General features: G+C 48.4%; 1 protein-coding gene and 1 long non-coding RNA gene across 2 annotated transcripts in view; both read right to left on the bottom strand.

The window, feature by feature from the left end:
* Positions 1 to 996: 996 nt before the first annotated feature.
* LOC135916865 (uncharacterized) lies at positions 997 to 4,143 on the bottom strand. The gene is made up of 3 exons (XR_010569095.1): positions 3,915 to 4,143; positions 3,023 to 3,213; positions 997 to 1,732 (listed from the first exon to the last, which is right to left on the bottom strand). It is a non-coding gene; the product is annotated as an uncharacterized lncRNA (long non-coding RNA).
* Positions 4,144 to 5,020: 877 nt separating this feature from the next.
* Vha36-1 (V-type proton ATPase subunit Vha36-1) overlaps positions 5,021 to 17,271 on the bottom strand; it is a 74,642-nt gene continuing 62,391 nt past the window's right edge. Inside the window, exon 7 of the mRNA XM_065450289.1 lies at positions 5,021 to 5,418. Coding sequence (XP_065306361.1) covers positions 5,262 to 5,418 — 157 coding nt within the window. The 3' untranslated portion in view covers positions 5,021 to 5,261. The remainder of the gene's footprint in view (positions 5,419 to 17,271) is intronic.

Raw genomic sequence — 17,271 nt, 5'->3', positions numbered from 1 at the left:
TGCACCACGTGCGATTCTGGTCGCAGCGGCTGTTTTGCAAAGCCCCGCTATCGCCCACAGACATCGAAAAAGCTTACCTTTAATCCAAAAAATATGACATCGTCCTTCGGCAAACTCCGCGTTACCACGCGGGTTCGATGAACACTGAAATAAAGCGCCATCAAGGCATTACAGCGGCACAACATTGTACGTCCGTCAGAGACCAATGCGCGAATGACGAACCGGAAGACTCCGACGGTAACCTCTATGGACGGGCCTCTGCTTCCTTCGATGATGATGATGACTTGCTGTTGGTTTTGATTCCAGTTTTGCCAGCTGCGAAGTACTACGAAGTACTGCGAAGTACTACGAGAAGCATGGACGGAAAGAGGGTTTCGCTCTTATACATGCTGTGGCAAAGGCTTGATCGGCTCAATTTTCCCCTAAAATGCCGTTTTGGCGCAGGATACACCATTGATGTGTCAATCGGTGGTTGGTCATCAGTTAAGGTTGGGCAAGGGCAGAATGATGCACGGAGGTATTGAACGCGTCTATAGCTTCGGCACATGTAGAAATATATTTTTTTTTAAATAGCAAGGCGAGTCGGCTGCATTCACTGCATCAGGGCAACTTGCACAGAACAATTTGCTTTTGAATGGTTTTCAGGACCTGCCTCTAATAAACCGTATCCACATTATCCACTTTCTTAAAGAGTATGTAGGCTGTTTCGTGCGACTTGTTTGACGCATAGGACTGTTGGGCGTGACATGTTAGGAATTTAATCATTGGATGGAGGTCACCCACCATGAGAATTTCGATGTCGACACAATAAGGAGGCGAAAGCATTCCAACTTTTCTAGAACACTCGTTTCTAACACAGCATGCTCTCTTGGCTTACTAAGATTATTCGCGTCTTTGCCGAAAAGAGACACCCCCCACGCACACACACACGCGCGCGCGCGCGCGTGCCCTTATGCCATATTAATGAAACCATGAAGCCAGGAGTGCCGATCAACATTAGTACTTCCCAACTTTATTGAAGTAAGGTCAACAAGATTCTAGCATCCCAATATCCATGTATGGTAGTTATATAATAATTACGAAAGAGAAGGGTGCAAGTGTGGGATCAATGGTTGTCTGCCCAAAGACAATACGGGGCACGATGTTTATGCAAATATCAAAACGTGCCGAAATATTTTGTAAATATAGGCTAATCAGTAGAACGCCCCAAGAACTATTAGAATGACAAAAAGAATAACATATCAATAAGGAAATATTTCCTATTTTTCATGCTTCTGTGTCTTTCTTTTTTGCCGCGGACTTCCTCACACGATGTTTTTTTTTGAGATCCAGATTGATATCATTTATGAGCAACATAAGCCACGCATAGCAGAACTGCTGCAGCAGGTCTATCTAACACATATTAGATGAAAATATTTAATTTAGTATACTGCTGTTTAGCCAATATTTCAGTGCAGCGGTCACACAACACAAGTGCGCGACTACGCCAATGTGCTCCAGAAAACATCTCCATGTGCTTCCCCTGCTCTTGCGATGATGGAATGTCATCTGGCTCCGCTCTAAGTCTAAGCTCACATGATGCATCAACTTCTCTAGTTCTTCCCCCGAGGTGATGGTCTTTAACTTAGCTGGCTTAGATACCTTGGTGTACGATTCCTCAGTCGGTTCATAACGCCTACGGTCTCCGGTGCACATATTTCCCGCTTTTAGAATCGTTGCAGCGGTGTAGAACCTGTAAAGACAGATATATCGCTCGAACATCTTGTTGGGCTAGTAGACAAATTTTCGCCAAAGTTGCACGTTGTGCAGAACAACACTGCACACAGGACAAGCATAGCGTCTTCTATATGCTTGCACTCTTAATGTTTATACCTTTTGGGTCGTATCTTGTCCCGCAACAATAATCGTCATCTGTCTTGTCCATATTTTCTTTCCTTAACGCTGCGAGCCCGGTACTCCCAAGTAACAAACGGCTTGCGCATTACCAGCGTGACAGCATTCTCGACAGGAAAGTAGCGAGCGCCGAGTTTTCAGGAAAGGAAACGCAAGCAAGGCAGATGACGATTATCGTTGTGGGACAAAAATACACCCCAACGGGTGCAACTGTTTTAAGAGTGCGAGTGTCACGTTCCACTGTAAAGCGAATTCCACTGGCGACAAATGCGTTCCATATGACATCGCTTCACTTCTACGGACACATGACATGAAAAGCCCGTTCATTATTAGATTGCTAGTGCAAGTGACAAAAAAAAACTGTTTTCGTAAAACAGTACTTTCAATTCATGCAGGCCAGTAATGATTACACTTGGTTGCAGGATTTCAAGCAGAAATATGCCGCCAACATTTAGTAAGCAAACTTCAAATTTTAGTACTGCTATATTATTTGTAAGATGTTATGTATTGCTGGTTTCTTGATAACTGGCTGACAATACGAGGCATCAGTTATTTAGGGCTACTTTTCTTCACAGATGAAAGTTTTTGGTTCACCTTGCTAGGATAATGTAATTGATCGTTTTATTTACTTTGGCACCATTTTTCTGCAATACGCCCATAAGAAAAAAACTAATTCCCCGCTTGGAAATAACTAAGCTACTAGGCAACTGGGAATTGGAATTTGTGGTCCGAAGACTTTCTGCTATAAGAGGCAAACCAAGCTTAGGGGAGAAAAGTGCACTTGGAGCGCGCGGCAAGAACTAGGCTTCGACTTTTTACGAGTATGAATTCGCTCATTACCAGCGAAAACTGTTCGGATCTTTAGCTTAGCCTATAAACGGAAACATCGCGCACTGCAAGTGAGCAAGCAATAAACATAACTGACAAGTACGCGGTTTCCTGGTACACGCGGAGCAAATTTCGCTACGTCACTTCACATGGCACACGGCGCCGTATCGGCCGACGTAGAAAAGACAGCGCTCGCCGTGCTCATGGCACTTGCGCTGTGTCTTGTCAATTGGTTTCCGTAGGATAATAATGAATTACAGAAGCACACATTCGCAACCCCAATTAGCTTGTTTTTTTTTACCTTCGTCGATCACGAACCACTCTTCCACTCCAACAGTCGGCACAGCCGATCACAACAGTCTTGCTTTGGCCGGGTCGGCGAGGACCCTTTCTGTGAAAGGGTCCGAGCAGAGGCGGTAGCCGTGGTACATCTGCTCCCACGTCAGCCCCGCCGGGGCGCCCCATTTAGCGTACGTTCACCATATGTCACATCTGAAAAAATGGGCAAAATACCCCGTGTTGATGATTAAATAACACCTAAATGTGAAACCAAACTTGAGAGTATGATTAAACGACGAAAAATATGTCCTTCTAAGCACGCTTGATTCGAAGTAGCATGCCTTGATTTTGTGACCCCCCTTACACAATGCCCCCATAGGGCCTGTAAGGTATTTTGAATAAATAAACAAAAAATGTATAGCGAACATATGTCGTCACATAGGTAGCTCAAACTTCTTGTAATTCAAAACACCAGCTGTGACAGCTACATAAGTGACCCTTCTTTTTTTTTTTTACTCCTGCCGTGTTCATGACCATTCAAAGGTGGTAATGTCACAACAAAAAACTGTTCACCGGAATTCGCTCAAGCGTAACCAGTTCGTGCAGCAAGCGTTCAAATACCTTCGGCAAATATAAATCTCAAGTTTTCTACGCATGAAGAAAATAAAGAGCAACCGCTAACATATACTGAATCGAAATTTTCGTCTGTGCGTTAGCTAGCATCGACCGGAGAATCTGGAACTGTCAACAAGTAGCTTCAGTTTTTTACAGCATCACAGAAAAATGCACCGCGCAAAACAAAACAAAAAATGATATTCTCTAGTAAGCAACAGCGGAAGCTCTTTCGTCCTATAGCTGTTTTGATCAGAATAACGCTTGTTTCTTCATAACGACGGCAGAAAAAGTGTGCTTACCTCTCGTCCGCTAGGAAACGAAAGAATTTCGCCCTGCTGTTCCTTCCCGAGTTGTTACACCACACAGCCGCACAGAACCCCTTGTGCCCTTTCCTCAGCTTTTCTTACATTGCCCGAACGTTCGCAGGCACAAAAAGGAAGGTTTCACCTGCGGTGCATGCGAGAACACGTCCGCGTGCACAGAAATCTGCCGAAGCAGACGAAGATAATGGCAGCCGAAGCGATAAGAGCGAGAAAAGTAGAAGAGCAAACGCGCCGCCCAATGTCACAACGAAACAAGCTACAAAACAAATGTATAAGATGTCGAAAAAGAAAACAGCCAAAAGCAAACTTTATTTCTGCGCATAATTGCATCACTTCACTGTATTGTTATGTAGGTTGAAAATATAGAGCCACATATGCAAAAGTTATTGACTTTTGCTTTGGCTACCAGTGTCATGGCGACGTTTTATTGCCAATACCGAAACTATAGCGTCACTATTGACCCACTGCGCTAAGCGCGTTTGGCTGCAAACCCGACGAAGGTGATGGCGAATCCGGCTAATCACACCATCGAGATACAGCGCGTGATACTCCATAGGCTGTGCTCATTACGCCAACTCTCTGAGACGGCTTCAGCGAAACGCTAAACCATTATGGCGCTTTCAACGCTTCGCCTTCGAGCGACAGTGATATTTTTACTATAGAAGCGCATACAGGAACATTATAGCTATAGAACTGGCGCAGGCTAGCGAGGAAGAGGGTGTGTTATGATGAACCCGCTGGACCAGGCGGCTGACACGACTCCTATTTCGCGGAATCCCCACCAGCAACGCGAACCGCGACCTCCAGTCCGTCACAACGCCGCCAAGCATTTGACCTAGCATGGCAAATGCTTCCGGAAACAGCGACTCGGGATACTTTTTTGGACATTGTGAAATTCCACCACATTGTCAAATGCTGTAACGGCGGCATTTTTTAGCCAATCAGATAAGTCTTAGCAGGCCTCTGGGCCAATCAGAGCTGACCAAGTCGCAAATGCGACAATATGGCGGAATTTCTTCAACATAGCACCTCCGGTCTCTCTCTATCTGTTCTCAGAAAAAGGGACGCTCCACCTCCGCGTCTTAACTTAGCTTTCACCGTGCGTTTTATTGTCTTCAGACGCTCTTCAAAGCCAAAAATATGAAGAAAAAGAAAAAAAGGAGAGCAGAATGACGGGAACTGCACAGGTGATGAACTCGCCCGGCTGCAGAGAGAGAGAGAGAGAGAGAAACCCCGTTTCTCTACCGAATCTGGATTTGGACAGGCTTTCCAGCGGGAGGGGTTGGTCCACCAGCGGGGACGCCGCGAAGGCGCGCGGCTCGATCAAGTGAAGAGGATGTCCTCGTCCCCGGAGTCGTCTTGGAGGATGTTGCGCGGCTGCTGCTCCTGTTTCACCAGCTTGCCTTTGGGCTGCAACTTGGCCAGCTCCTCGTCGCGGCGCGCCTTCAGAAGCTTCTTCTTCTCCTGGACCTTCTTCAGCCTGCTCAACGCGCACGTCGCGGCCATCAGCGAGCATCGGAGAAGCGCGTGCACTCCACGTTGCAAAAAAAAAAAACCTTGCACTAAGATGGCATACTAACGAGATTTTGTTCACCGAAGCATAGGTGCTCGTCAATGGCCGTCCAGAGCGATGCCATGCAGCCTCACCCCCAACGGAACAAAGCTAAATATCACCTTAGCTTCAAAAATCCCCATGTATCCTTTTTGATACGCTCTACGTGTTTGACGCCTCAAAATTCTGATTTAGGCACTGGAAACTCGAAGGCCCATTGAGGGTTCTTGAAATGCTGGAGCGTGTGTCCGAAAGTGGATAGTAGAGCTAACGTATCACTAAGTAATTATTTTCTATATCAATACTTAACTCAAATAAGATTTTACTGTTTTCGATTACGACAGTCTATGATAAGAATAGCGAGGAAGGACTTATTCAAATATTGTGATACGAAACGGTAGATGGGCCTTGTGGGCTTAAAGGGACATTAGAGAATGCCAAGAGAAAACACTTGGTAAGCCAGTAAAGGCGCAACAAGAAAGGCTACAGAAATTCCGAGAACTGTCTACTAATGCGTGAGCATTGTCTGTCTCGGCTACGACTTCGCTTTTGCGTACTTTTGTTTACTTGGTTTTCCTAACTTGTGCGCCTCTACCCGTCGCATTTCCGGTGGCAAAGAAAGCTCAGGCTATAGTAGACTATTGTCAGATTTTCTCGCCGCCCCCGGCCCCTTCAATGCAGTTGCAGCAACTGACACGAGCGTGCCCCGACGGAGCACAGCGGCCGAAAGTCGGGACCTCTACTTGCCGCTGTAGCGAGTGAGGCGTTGCGTGAGGGGAGGCTGCATCGCCGCCACGCCGTGTCACCCCAAAGCCACCTAGAAAATAGGTGGCTTTGGTCACCCTCGCTGCCGATCTCGCAAGCCTGTGTCATGCGCGCGTTCCTTGTTCACGCAAGCTCTCGCCCACCTTCTGACCAACCTCGGATGGCCCAATGAAGACACGCCAAGCGTCTAATTCATAACTGAAAGAACGCTCAGCAGCGTTCAATTGGACAAATCTCACGTTGGCCTACTTGAAATTTTCAAGTTGCCCCACCCTCAAATTTCCAGTCGACCCACCCCCAAATTTGAGTTGGCTCACCCCTATACTATAACCTTCTCCATGCATACTCTACGGAGCCCTATGCACCTCTATGGGTATGCTCTGTCTGTTTCTTTTTTTTTTGCTTTAAATTGTTACTTATCGCTTAAAAGGTACCAATCACCTACATTTAGACTATCATGACGATTAAATGCCTTTGCAAAATACGCATTTTTGTGCAAATACAAGGCATTACCCATTTCGCGTGACAAGGTTGCGGGGCTCGCCAAAGAATGCTGAATCATTAAAAAAAAAAGGACGGGTGAAAGACGCCGCATTGAAGTTACCGCACCAGCTTACCGTGACGTCATTAATTTCAACGATGTCTGCTCGGGGCTTGTTAAATTGTTGTTGGTAACAGTGAACTACATTGTATTTCAAGAGAGTCGACGGCTGAGCTCTGCAAGTCTCAGTAAGTTTTATCGAGCCACAGTCGCCCAAATGCGATGAGGATGGTGTCGTCAGACTGGCGTACCGTATACGGTCTTGTGGTCTGGACGCGAAATTAAAAAACAGGATTTTGAGCTTCACTTTTTTTTAAATCATGGGCCTATATTGCCGCGAAATCAACGAAAGTATAGTTATATAAGAATACATTCGCAATCTAAACTGATTTATTAACTCTCTTTGGTGCCCCCTTAGGATGCTGACTACGCAGGGTCTTTCACGCAACTTGAACTAAGGATTTTAAAAATGAGGTTAACTGCAGCTGCATGAAACCAACGACATATATGGGTTGACGTCACGTGGCGCTCCAAAGGGTGTATTTCATATTCCACCGAATCAGTTAACTATATAACATCAATTACACAATTTTTTTAAATATTCCCTTTAGGGCCAAGTGCGTTTTTTCACGTTGCAGAGGGAATTCAGAAACGAACTATTCAATTTTTTTGAGTCAATGTACATGCTGCGTGGTGATTTTTTTTTTTCCCCCGCGTTTAAAGAAAGCCCGCTTCGAGCGAAAGAACCATACGCGCGCACCGTGGCGAAGTGAGCAGCCGCGGCTCTACGCACTGGCTTCACAATGCGTCAGCACCTTTGAAAGTGGCGCATGGAAACGTAGCGCCGTCGTTCCTGATAAGCCACAGGCTAGACGCACGGTTGAGAGCGCTGCAATACGACAGCGCATGAGCGCGGCCACGTGGTTTTATTTCATATTTCCCGGGCTTTCTTTAAACGCGAAATTAAATCACCACGCAGCATGTACAGTGCCGCAAAAAATATCTGGATCCGTCAGTTTTGAGCCTCCTCTGCAGCTTAATGAAACGCACTGGGCCCGAAAGTGAACATAAAAAAAAACTAATATATCCCAATCAATTAGGAGGAATATAAAAGAATAGCTTGAGGAGCGCCATATGACGCCAGGCCATGTGCCGTTTGTTTCACCCAGCTGCGGTTAACAACTTTCTTTAAATCCTTGCTTCAAGTTACGTGGAACACCCTGTATACAACAAGCCAACAGGCAATCAAGCAAAGGAATACCGTATGGAAAATTAAATCGATCCTGAATGGGAGTACCTGCGATAATACTTTTATGTCGTGCCTCATTTTTATTTTGCATCTTAGGCTTATTGCAGGCTTGGCTCTATAAATAAATTGACTCTGCGTTTCAATATAAACAAGAGTTATTTCCTGAACGCTTCCTATATAGCTTCAAAGTGAGATGGTTTCGTATATGATTGTTGCGATAGAAATCTAGCTCCCCAATCCCGTTCATTACTCTCACTCGTAATATGCCGATTCACCGCGCCTTCGCACCCGCCGCGGACGTAACTCATTGGTAACACGAAGAAGTGACGATGACCGATTACAAATCGGCAATGGTTTGATTAACCTACAGCGGAGAATTGCCGAGACTGCCCAGTATCTGACACGCTTGGTAAACGTTTCCTGGTGGCTTGTGCTTAAGCGTCACGGCAAGGACGTGCAATTTTGCGAGGAACAAATTAAGAAAACAACAAAGTGGTTTTGAGGTTGCTGCGACGATTCCCTAGTGGGCACGGGAAAGCTGAGGTACCACGTAAATAGCCTGCAGACCTTTCAAAAGAAAGACGGGCGATATATCCAATTCGAATTTATGTTATACCGCAACTAACAAAACTGGAGGGACAGAAAAGATATCGCACCAAAAGACTGCGCGAAGAAATATCGTCTGCAGCTTGACGAAGGCCCACTATATCTCGCTGTATGCTACGCAAACGGAAATTTATTTATTTCTTAATTGAGAGTCGGTGGTTGATGCATACGGGATAGTTGACAAATCAGCGCCTTGCGGTGGTCACGTAGTAGCATACTATCGCAGCAATCTGACACTCACTCATGCTCGCTCGATCGTCTGCTATGCGGCTACATAGCGCCGCGCTACGAGAATACCGGCGCAGCATTGCAGACGACCGAGCGAGATACTAGAACGAACATACCGTACTTTCACGCGAACACCGCGAGACCGCTATTACACATATTTATTTATTTATTTGGTTACTATCAGGGCCGTTGAAGCGTTACAGAAAGGAGTGGTAAATATTTATGCATATTTATAAATATTTATGAGAGCTTTAACATAGGTGACGAGGAAACGCAGATTTGAAAGCTTCAGGTTCAGGAATGGAGACGATGCAGGCGGGCAGGTGGTTCCAATGTGAGCTGGTCTTGGGGAGGAAAGAATAAAAATACTGGTTAGTCCTGAAACTTGAAATGCCTACTTTGAATCGATGATCAATGCGGGATGATACGCCATTTGGAGCAGTGAAGAGGCTTTGTTAGAGTGATTCGTTTGCGCAATATATTTTGTGGAAAATGGAGAGCCGAGAAAGATCGCGCCGCGTGGAATGAAGGTCTAGGGCACTTTTAATAAGTGTGACACCAGATGCACGCGAGTAATTAGCCAAATAAAACGAGCTGAACAATTCTGAACAGATCCTAAAGTATTAATCAATGACTTCATATTGGGGTCCCATACGAAAGACGCATATTCCATTTTAGTTCATACGACCATTCTATACAAAATTTTAAGGCAACCGGAGCAAGCGAAAAGTTACGGCGAAGGAAACCAAGCATGCGATTAGCATTGTTAGATATGTGTTCGATATGCGTTTTCCATGAAAGGTCACTGCCGATGTGTACGCCAAAATATTTATACACAGAGACAAATGATAAAAGAGAGCCATTAAGAATATATGGATGCGGGTTAGCTTTGGAAGGAACTCGTGTTACTTTCATTGCCTTGCACTTGGATATATTAGGTTTCGTGAGCCAAGTGTCGCACCATGCAGAAATGATATTATTGACATTCTACAGAACATTAGTATCAGATGGATTAGAAATTTTCCTGTATATAACACAGTCGTCAGCGAATAGCCTGATGATGTTACGACATCAGGAAGATCATTATTATAGATTAGGAAGAGCAGAGGTCCTAGTACAAATCCCTGAGGAACACACCACCTTACTAGTCCAAGATTAGAGTTACGGTCATTAGCTGTGACGTGCTGAGTGCGATCTCGCAAAAAACATTTAATCCATTTTAATACGGCATCATTTGTGCTTATTTCACTAAGTTTAAAAATCAGAAGAGGATGAGACACGCTATCAAATGCTTTAGCGAAATCAATGAATATACAATCAACGACGGAGGAACGATCCAAAGTTGCAAAAAAGGTCATTAGTAAAAGCGATTAACTTTGCTTCACAAGAATTATTTCTTCGATTACCACGCTGATTATCTGTAAAAAAAGAATCGGATTCAAGGTGAGTGACGAGGGCGGAATAGATAATATGTTCAAGTAATTTGCATGGAACTGATGTTAATGATATCGGTCTGTAACTTAAAGGACTGTGATCATCGCCAGGCTTCTGCACTGGAACCACCTTGCCCACCTTTCAGTCATCGGCGAGCGTGCCAGTCTGCAAAAATTTATATTGAGATAAGCATGTTATGCTTATCTTGAGGACGACGCAACGAGCTATGGAAAGAAGAACGATGGGTGTAACGTTAAGGGATAAGAAAAGAGCAGATTGGGTCAAGGAACAAACGCGAGGTAATGACATCTTAGTTGAAATCAAGAAAAAGAAATGGGCACGGGCAGGACATGGAGGGAAGATACCCGATGGTCATTAAGGGTTACGGACTGGATTCCAAGGGAAGGGAAGCGTAGCAGGGGGCGGCAGAAAGTTAAGTGTGCGGATGAGATTTAGAAGTTTGCAGGGACAACATGGCCACAATTAGTACATGACCGGGGTAGTTGGAGAAGTATGGGAGAGGTCTTTGCCCTGCAGTGGGCGTAACCATGCTGATTATGATGATGATGATGAAGAAGATGAAGCATATTATGCATATGTTAGTATATCAGCATATATTACAAGATACACGAAGCGTTTATTCTACTGTAAACACCTTCTGTCTCATGACGCATAGAGTGACGAACGTTTTTCTTGTAAGATTGATGAAAAAGCACGCGCTTACCACTACTATTATTCTTAAATGCTGCAGCAAGGGCACATATTATAGGCCAAATCGTTCAATTTAACACTGGTTACTGTTATTTGCCTTGTTTGTCAAGTGAAACTGCGAATTTATCTTCATCTGCGCCCGTCGCAGAGTAATGTTTAAAACATGGCGGACATGCCACTTCCTGCGTCTGAAGTAAGGCAAAGCCAGGATTTCAAGTTCGTCTTCGATTAATCATTTGGGGATGCATCCGAGAGACGCTCACGAAGGCGAATTCGCAGCTTCTTGAAAAACACCAGGCAAGTAAGAGTGCAAAGCGTTACATTTCTGAGTGCGCGGAAGAAATGCCAAGCATCATCGACATCTGATGGCACGTGGTTTCCATGTGTTGTCACTTTAAGTGCTGTTCATGATAGTCTTTTTAATTGAAATTTTGCTGATGTCTGGCATTTATACTAATGAACTGCAGTAATTAAGCTATGTGACCGGGCTGGTCGGTGTTCCACCATGTTAAACAGCGCGAAACGAGGCAAAGGATTGTCAAAGTATATTAGGTTAGGTTGTCCTACGTCTCGTTTCGCACTAACAAGATCTCTACGAAGCAGTTTAGTTACATGTCATATATTGTGCAAAAACTGCGCACAGTCACAAGACAGTGCACTGCATCCTAAACTGCTCCAATTTTCAGGCAGGAGATTTTATAACCAACGAAATTTGCGCACAATGTTCCTTGCTGTTGTGATAGCGCACAATCGTTTACTGTGCTATATTGTATTATCAACTTATGGATAAGACCATAGCATTTCGAATAAGCTACTTATTTCTACCTTGCATTCAAATCAGGCTATAATAATGCTTTTATACAATGTGTTCGCCTAGGTATTACTTTCATGAACATAAACTTATTGCGAAGCTTATGGGCATGCTGCATTCTTTTTAGCGCGAAAGAGACGCTAATGAAAACACACTCGCACCAACTCTCACGCCCACATATTTATCATGAACAAAGGACATACGTTCGGTACAAGTGATTTAGTCCTTACGTGTGCTTAGTCATGCCAGAGCCACCATGTTGAAAAATTTCCAGCTGTATACTATATTCCCATACCCTGGGTTCAGCCAATCATACAGGCACTGCCTGTTTCTGTCTGTTTATTGTGCTATGTATAAGTATTCGCTTTCTCTGTGCTTTAAAGAGACTGACAACCAATTTCTAAGGTATCCGTTTTTTTTTTTTTTAGTGCAACGGAAAGCTTACTGGTCAGGCTGTACTATCATATAGCAGTAACGCGGAAGACGCCACGCAACATATAAGAGGAGCACCTCTGCCGTTCCTCTGCCGTTCCTATAGCGAGCGTCGGCGTAACATTTGAGCCCCTTTTTGTTTAATCTTGCCCTCGCGCGACTTCCGGACTACATCCCAAAAGCGATGTCGCACGAAGTAAGGGTGGCAATCTACGCTGACGACATCGCCCTCTTTGAGACTGGCCCTACTCAAGTCGGCTATCAGGTGCGTGCATCTGTCCAGACTGCAATTGACACGGTGGACCAGTACATGGGAAGCATCGGCCTCCAGCTGTCGGTGACCAAAACAGAGGCACAACTGGTACACCCGCGAGGAACGCGAGCACGTTCCGAAGCGCCACCGCTGACTCTGCGCCGTTGCCCTCTCCCGTGGCGCAAGAGCGTCCGTTACCTCGGCCTGCAGATCGACTGCCGCGTCAACTTCTATGCGGCCGTCTCCCACATCTGCAAGCAATCAAGGAAGGTCGCCAGCGCCGCGCGCTCTCTTCTCGCGCGGGACACGGATGCACGCCGCAACTCGCACTGCGCGTGTACAACTCTGTGGCCACATCGAGGGCACTCTACGCCCTCCCCACCACCAACGCTCGAGCGGCGAATTGGAATGCCATTGACATGGCGCACCGTACTGCGGTGCGAGAACTCCCTCGCTCCTCCCAAGTAGGGGCGACACTCGCGGAAGTGGGCAACTGGCCGCCATCGCTTCGTGCACGAAAGCAGTCGCGCCACCACATTCAGCGCCTGCAGCGCTCACCACAGGGCCAGCGGCTCGTCTGCAGACTCCACTCCCTGCCGAACTCGGGAATGGGCAAGTGCGCCACCGAGTTCTCAAAGCTCATCGGGTCGTCGCCACAGTTCGTCTCCCTGCCATACTACTCCAGTCTGCTCGACGTGAACATCGCGGTGCCTGGCGGTGTGCGCCATGAGACAGGAGACCGCCTCCCTACTGCACGAGCGACTGGCAGGACGACTTCTCGTCTACACCGATGGCACGGTGACGCCCGACGGGTCTGGTGCTGCGGCTTGCACGGCACCGGACATCTCGGAAACTCGCCAGTGCCGACTGCGCTTTGCCGCGTCATCGACAGTGGCCGAACTCGCCGCCACCGATCTCGCTGCCGACCTCCTTTTGGAACATCCGAACATTGTGTGGCCATTCTCACTGACTCTCGTGCGGCGCCTTGCATGCTGGCCAGGGACTACGCCGGAGTGCCCCTTGTTGTTCGAGTTGGCTGCAAGCTGCGACACATCGTGAATCAAGGCTGCGACCTGGCGCTTCATGGATACCCGCACACATAGGATTGCCAGGCAACGAGGAGGCTGACTCCCTCGCCAAGGCGGCGCACGGAGAGCGCTTTTCCCTCACCCACTTGGTGACGAGCTTCGACGCGGCCAAGACAGCGGTTCTGCGCAGCCTCACTGCGCAACATCCCGATCGGCGCGTCGCGGCGGGAACGCGCCCGCGCCTGCTCCCGCGTGCGGGCCTCTCTCGGGCTGACTGCGCCTTCCTTCTCCGCCTGCGCAATGGCTGCTACAAAACAACGGCGCGCACACACAGGCTCACGGCAACCGGCAGCCCCGTGTGTGGAGGCTGCGACGGCGTGGAGACACTGGAGCATCTTCCACGTCACTGCCCGGCCTTCGGGACCGACAGGGAGGCTCTGTACGCTTCCTACCGCCGATGTGGCTTGCCATCCACCACCCTGCAGTGCCTACTCTTCCCCAACGCTCCCAATTCCATCAAGCGTGCATTTTCGGCATTGATGGAATTCTGTGAAGCAACACACCTCAGAGCGCGGCCGTAGGCCCCGCAAACGCTTAGCTACATTGTCGTCTTTTCTTTTTTATGCGAAGCATATTACGAGAGCTCAACCCAGCTCCTCAGGCGCGGCGGTGTCGCCTTCAATGACCTTTGACCCCATGCCATACCACGTGACACCGTGACGTCACGACAGAGGACAAACGGGGCTCCAACTCGCGCCGTCGCTCGCGGCGGTATATAAGCAGCTGCGCTTGTTTCTAGGTGGCTTTGGCTCAACTCTTGCAAGATGGGCTGGGTGGTGTTACGTTTCGCCTACGACGCGCGGTGTAGCCTGCGCGGATGCAACGGACGCCGGGGCTTCGTTCAAAGCGGCGGACATTTTGGCCCGTTCGGAGCGGCCGCGACGCATCCCCGCCGAGCGCGTCCCGGCATGTTCAGTGCCACGTGTCTTTGTGTGTGCGTGTGTGTGTGTGTGCCCACGCTTGTCAAAGCGCGGCAGCCGGGGAGAGGAGCTCCCCAAGTGTGAAGCGAGGAGGTCTGACCGGCGCCGGCCCGGCTGATGCGTCACTACACTCGTCTCTACATGTCTCAGTCCGTCCGTGCCTCGCTGTCACGTGGTGTCGTCCCGTGACCTTCCTTCTTGCCCGCGACGCCAAGAGTATAAGAGCAGCTGCCCCCGGACGCCAGGAGAGGGGCTCCGATTTCTTCTGTTGAGTAACGTGCTCTCCCGTCTCTCCACTTCGGTCGACCTGACCGGCCGCTCTTTTGCGATGCTAGAATAAACAAGTTGTTCTGTTAGCAGTCGACTCATGCTTTGCCGGGACCTTCGGATGCTTCCAGTGTGCCCCAGGCCGCCAGGCCAACGCTACCCTTGGGGCTTGCGACCCATTTGCGACAACGGGCGCCAGCGGTCCGATTGCAATAATGGGTGTCAGCACTGAGGTTCAAACAGCCGGTGCCATCGGTGGGATTCCAATAGCTGGTGCCATCGGTGCGGTTCCAACAGTGGGAATCGAACCAGGGTCTCCGGAGTGTGAGACGGAGACGCTACCACTGAGCCACGAGTACGATGCTTCAAAGCGGTACAAAAGCGCCTCTAGTGAATGCGGTGTTGCCTTAGAAACGAACTGTTTCTAAGGCTCAGGCGTGCGTCGATTGCTCAGGCGCACACTTCGTTGCCGCGCCGAACGCTGCGTTGCTCGACGCTCACCGCGTCCAATGCGGGGCGCGTAGTCGCTGCGCCGTAGCCCATTGTGTTACACCTCTTGGCGGGTCGACGGGAACGCTGTCGCGTTCCACTCTTGAAGGCGAAGCAGAGTAACGCATGAGTTGTTCCTTCGCCTAGCCGAACCAAATATAGCCAAGCAACAGCAGTTCACCAGGCTAAACAGTGGTTCAACAACTAAAATAAAGGCTAGTATGCTTCGCATCCTGGGCTTAACCTTAGCTAAGCCACAGCCATTTTTTTGCTATTCCGGTCACTATCTCCATCTTTTTCGCCCCACACCCCTTTCCCCGTGCAGTGCTGTTGAGGTGTCCTGTGAGAGGCAGTTACGGCACTGCACTTATCTCTTCCATTTCTCTTTAATAATCACTTCACACTCGCACAACGAGCACACCGAAGGATTAAAGAGCGGACGCGGAGCGCAGCGGGAGATGAAAGACACGAGAGGAAGGTGGAGGAAAGTGTGGCGATAGCGTGAGAAGCGTAGTGCGGCGGCGATAGCTACGAGATGGCGCCAGAGTTGCGCGTGTCATCTGGGAGGTCTGTCCGCGGCGGCTGCTTTCAATCGTGCCTACGCGTCTCCCACGCGCTGCCTCTCGCGATCTCCCGATTAACGAGGCAGTCGCTCCGTGCGCAACGTGCCGCACGACAGACTGCCCGCGCCAGTTAGCACATCGTGAAATGAAAACACGTATAGAGATGCGCTCGAATTTCGCATTAAGCATTAGCGTAAGCTTCGGTGAATATTTTATCCTTACTTTCCGATCTGCACTGAGGATGTCGTCGCGCTAAAGGAACATGTCGGAAACAATGATAGGTGAGAGCGATAGCGGTTATACTTCACCATTGGTAGAAAGCAGTGAAAAGTCTTTTAGCCGTAAGAAAGTAATATTTTGTTCATCAAGCCGATGTTCTTGCCGTTCATGTTTTATACAACATTGAATTATGTTTACAATAAAATATAGGTGGTGTCCAAATCTACGCCCCAGCGACGGCTCCAACCAGGTAACACAAACCTATATCGAAGGCCATGTTTTTCCTGGCTGCGTGCACCAGGCTTTCTCTTTAGCCAAATCACGCAAAGTGGTAAGAAATTCTAGTAGCACTATTGTTGGCGCTCAATCACGGCACAATTCGTCTATTTAATATTGTATCTCACAGAGACCACAGAATTCGGGTTACTCACTGTTATGATGACTGTAGAGTGTTTAACTACGATAGAAGCCGCCAACATGGCTGTGTACCTACTGCTTCTCCTCCGCCTAGCACCCAGCCGCTGTCGATGGTGCGCTCCCTGGGACTCCATCTGGTGTTCAGTTGTGGCACTAGCTTCCGACACAACATCCCTTCCGTTTCATATTCGGGCTACGGCGAATACTGTTGTAGGTGTTGGCACGCCCTGATCGACTGCCGAAGCAACTGTGTCTGAGGAACGGCTGGAGCGCCAGCAGGACTGGCACTTGCCTTGCCACTCGGTTCCGCCGGTCAGGGTGGCACACTTTTTTGCGCGTCACGTCCCAGAGCGGCGGAACGCACTGGCGCCGTCGCTTCTTTTTCGACCAACAAGGGCTGTGCGGACGCTTTTGTCTGCTGCTCGTTCCCGCCGTCCCCTCCTGATATAGGCTACTCCTCTTGTGCCTCCCAGGCGGCACCGCAGGTGGTCTGCATGTCGGCTCCACGCTGCCCTACCTGACAGCTGCACCTCAGTTCATCATGAACTGGCGGTTGCTCCGACGACTCCAAGCACCCATTTGGGTCCTGACCTTAAGTCCCTTGCCTAGACAGTGTCGCCTGCCTGAGGAACTGGTTCTCTGCTGGCTGCAGAATCGCTGCGCAACTTTTGCTGTAGTTCTCGGAAATGTACCTTACTGCAGAAGTCTGGCTTCAGAAAACCGAACGCCGTGTTCAGGCGTCTATCTATCAATAGTTCGGCCACGGAACGACTGGTGAAGGCAAGAGG

Source organism: Dermacentor albipictus, chromosome 7, assembly GCF_038994185.2.
Source record: "Dermacentor albipictus isolate Rhodes 1998 colony chromosome 7, USDA_Dalb.pri_finalv2, whole genome shotgun sequence".
NCBI classification, from domain to species: Eukaryota; Metazoa; Arthropoda; class Arachnida; order Ixodida; family Ixodidae; genus Dermacentor; species Dermacentor albipictus.
This window is presented reverse-complemented; position numbering and strand designations above follow the sequence as displayed.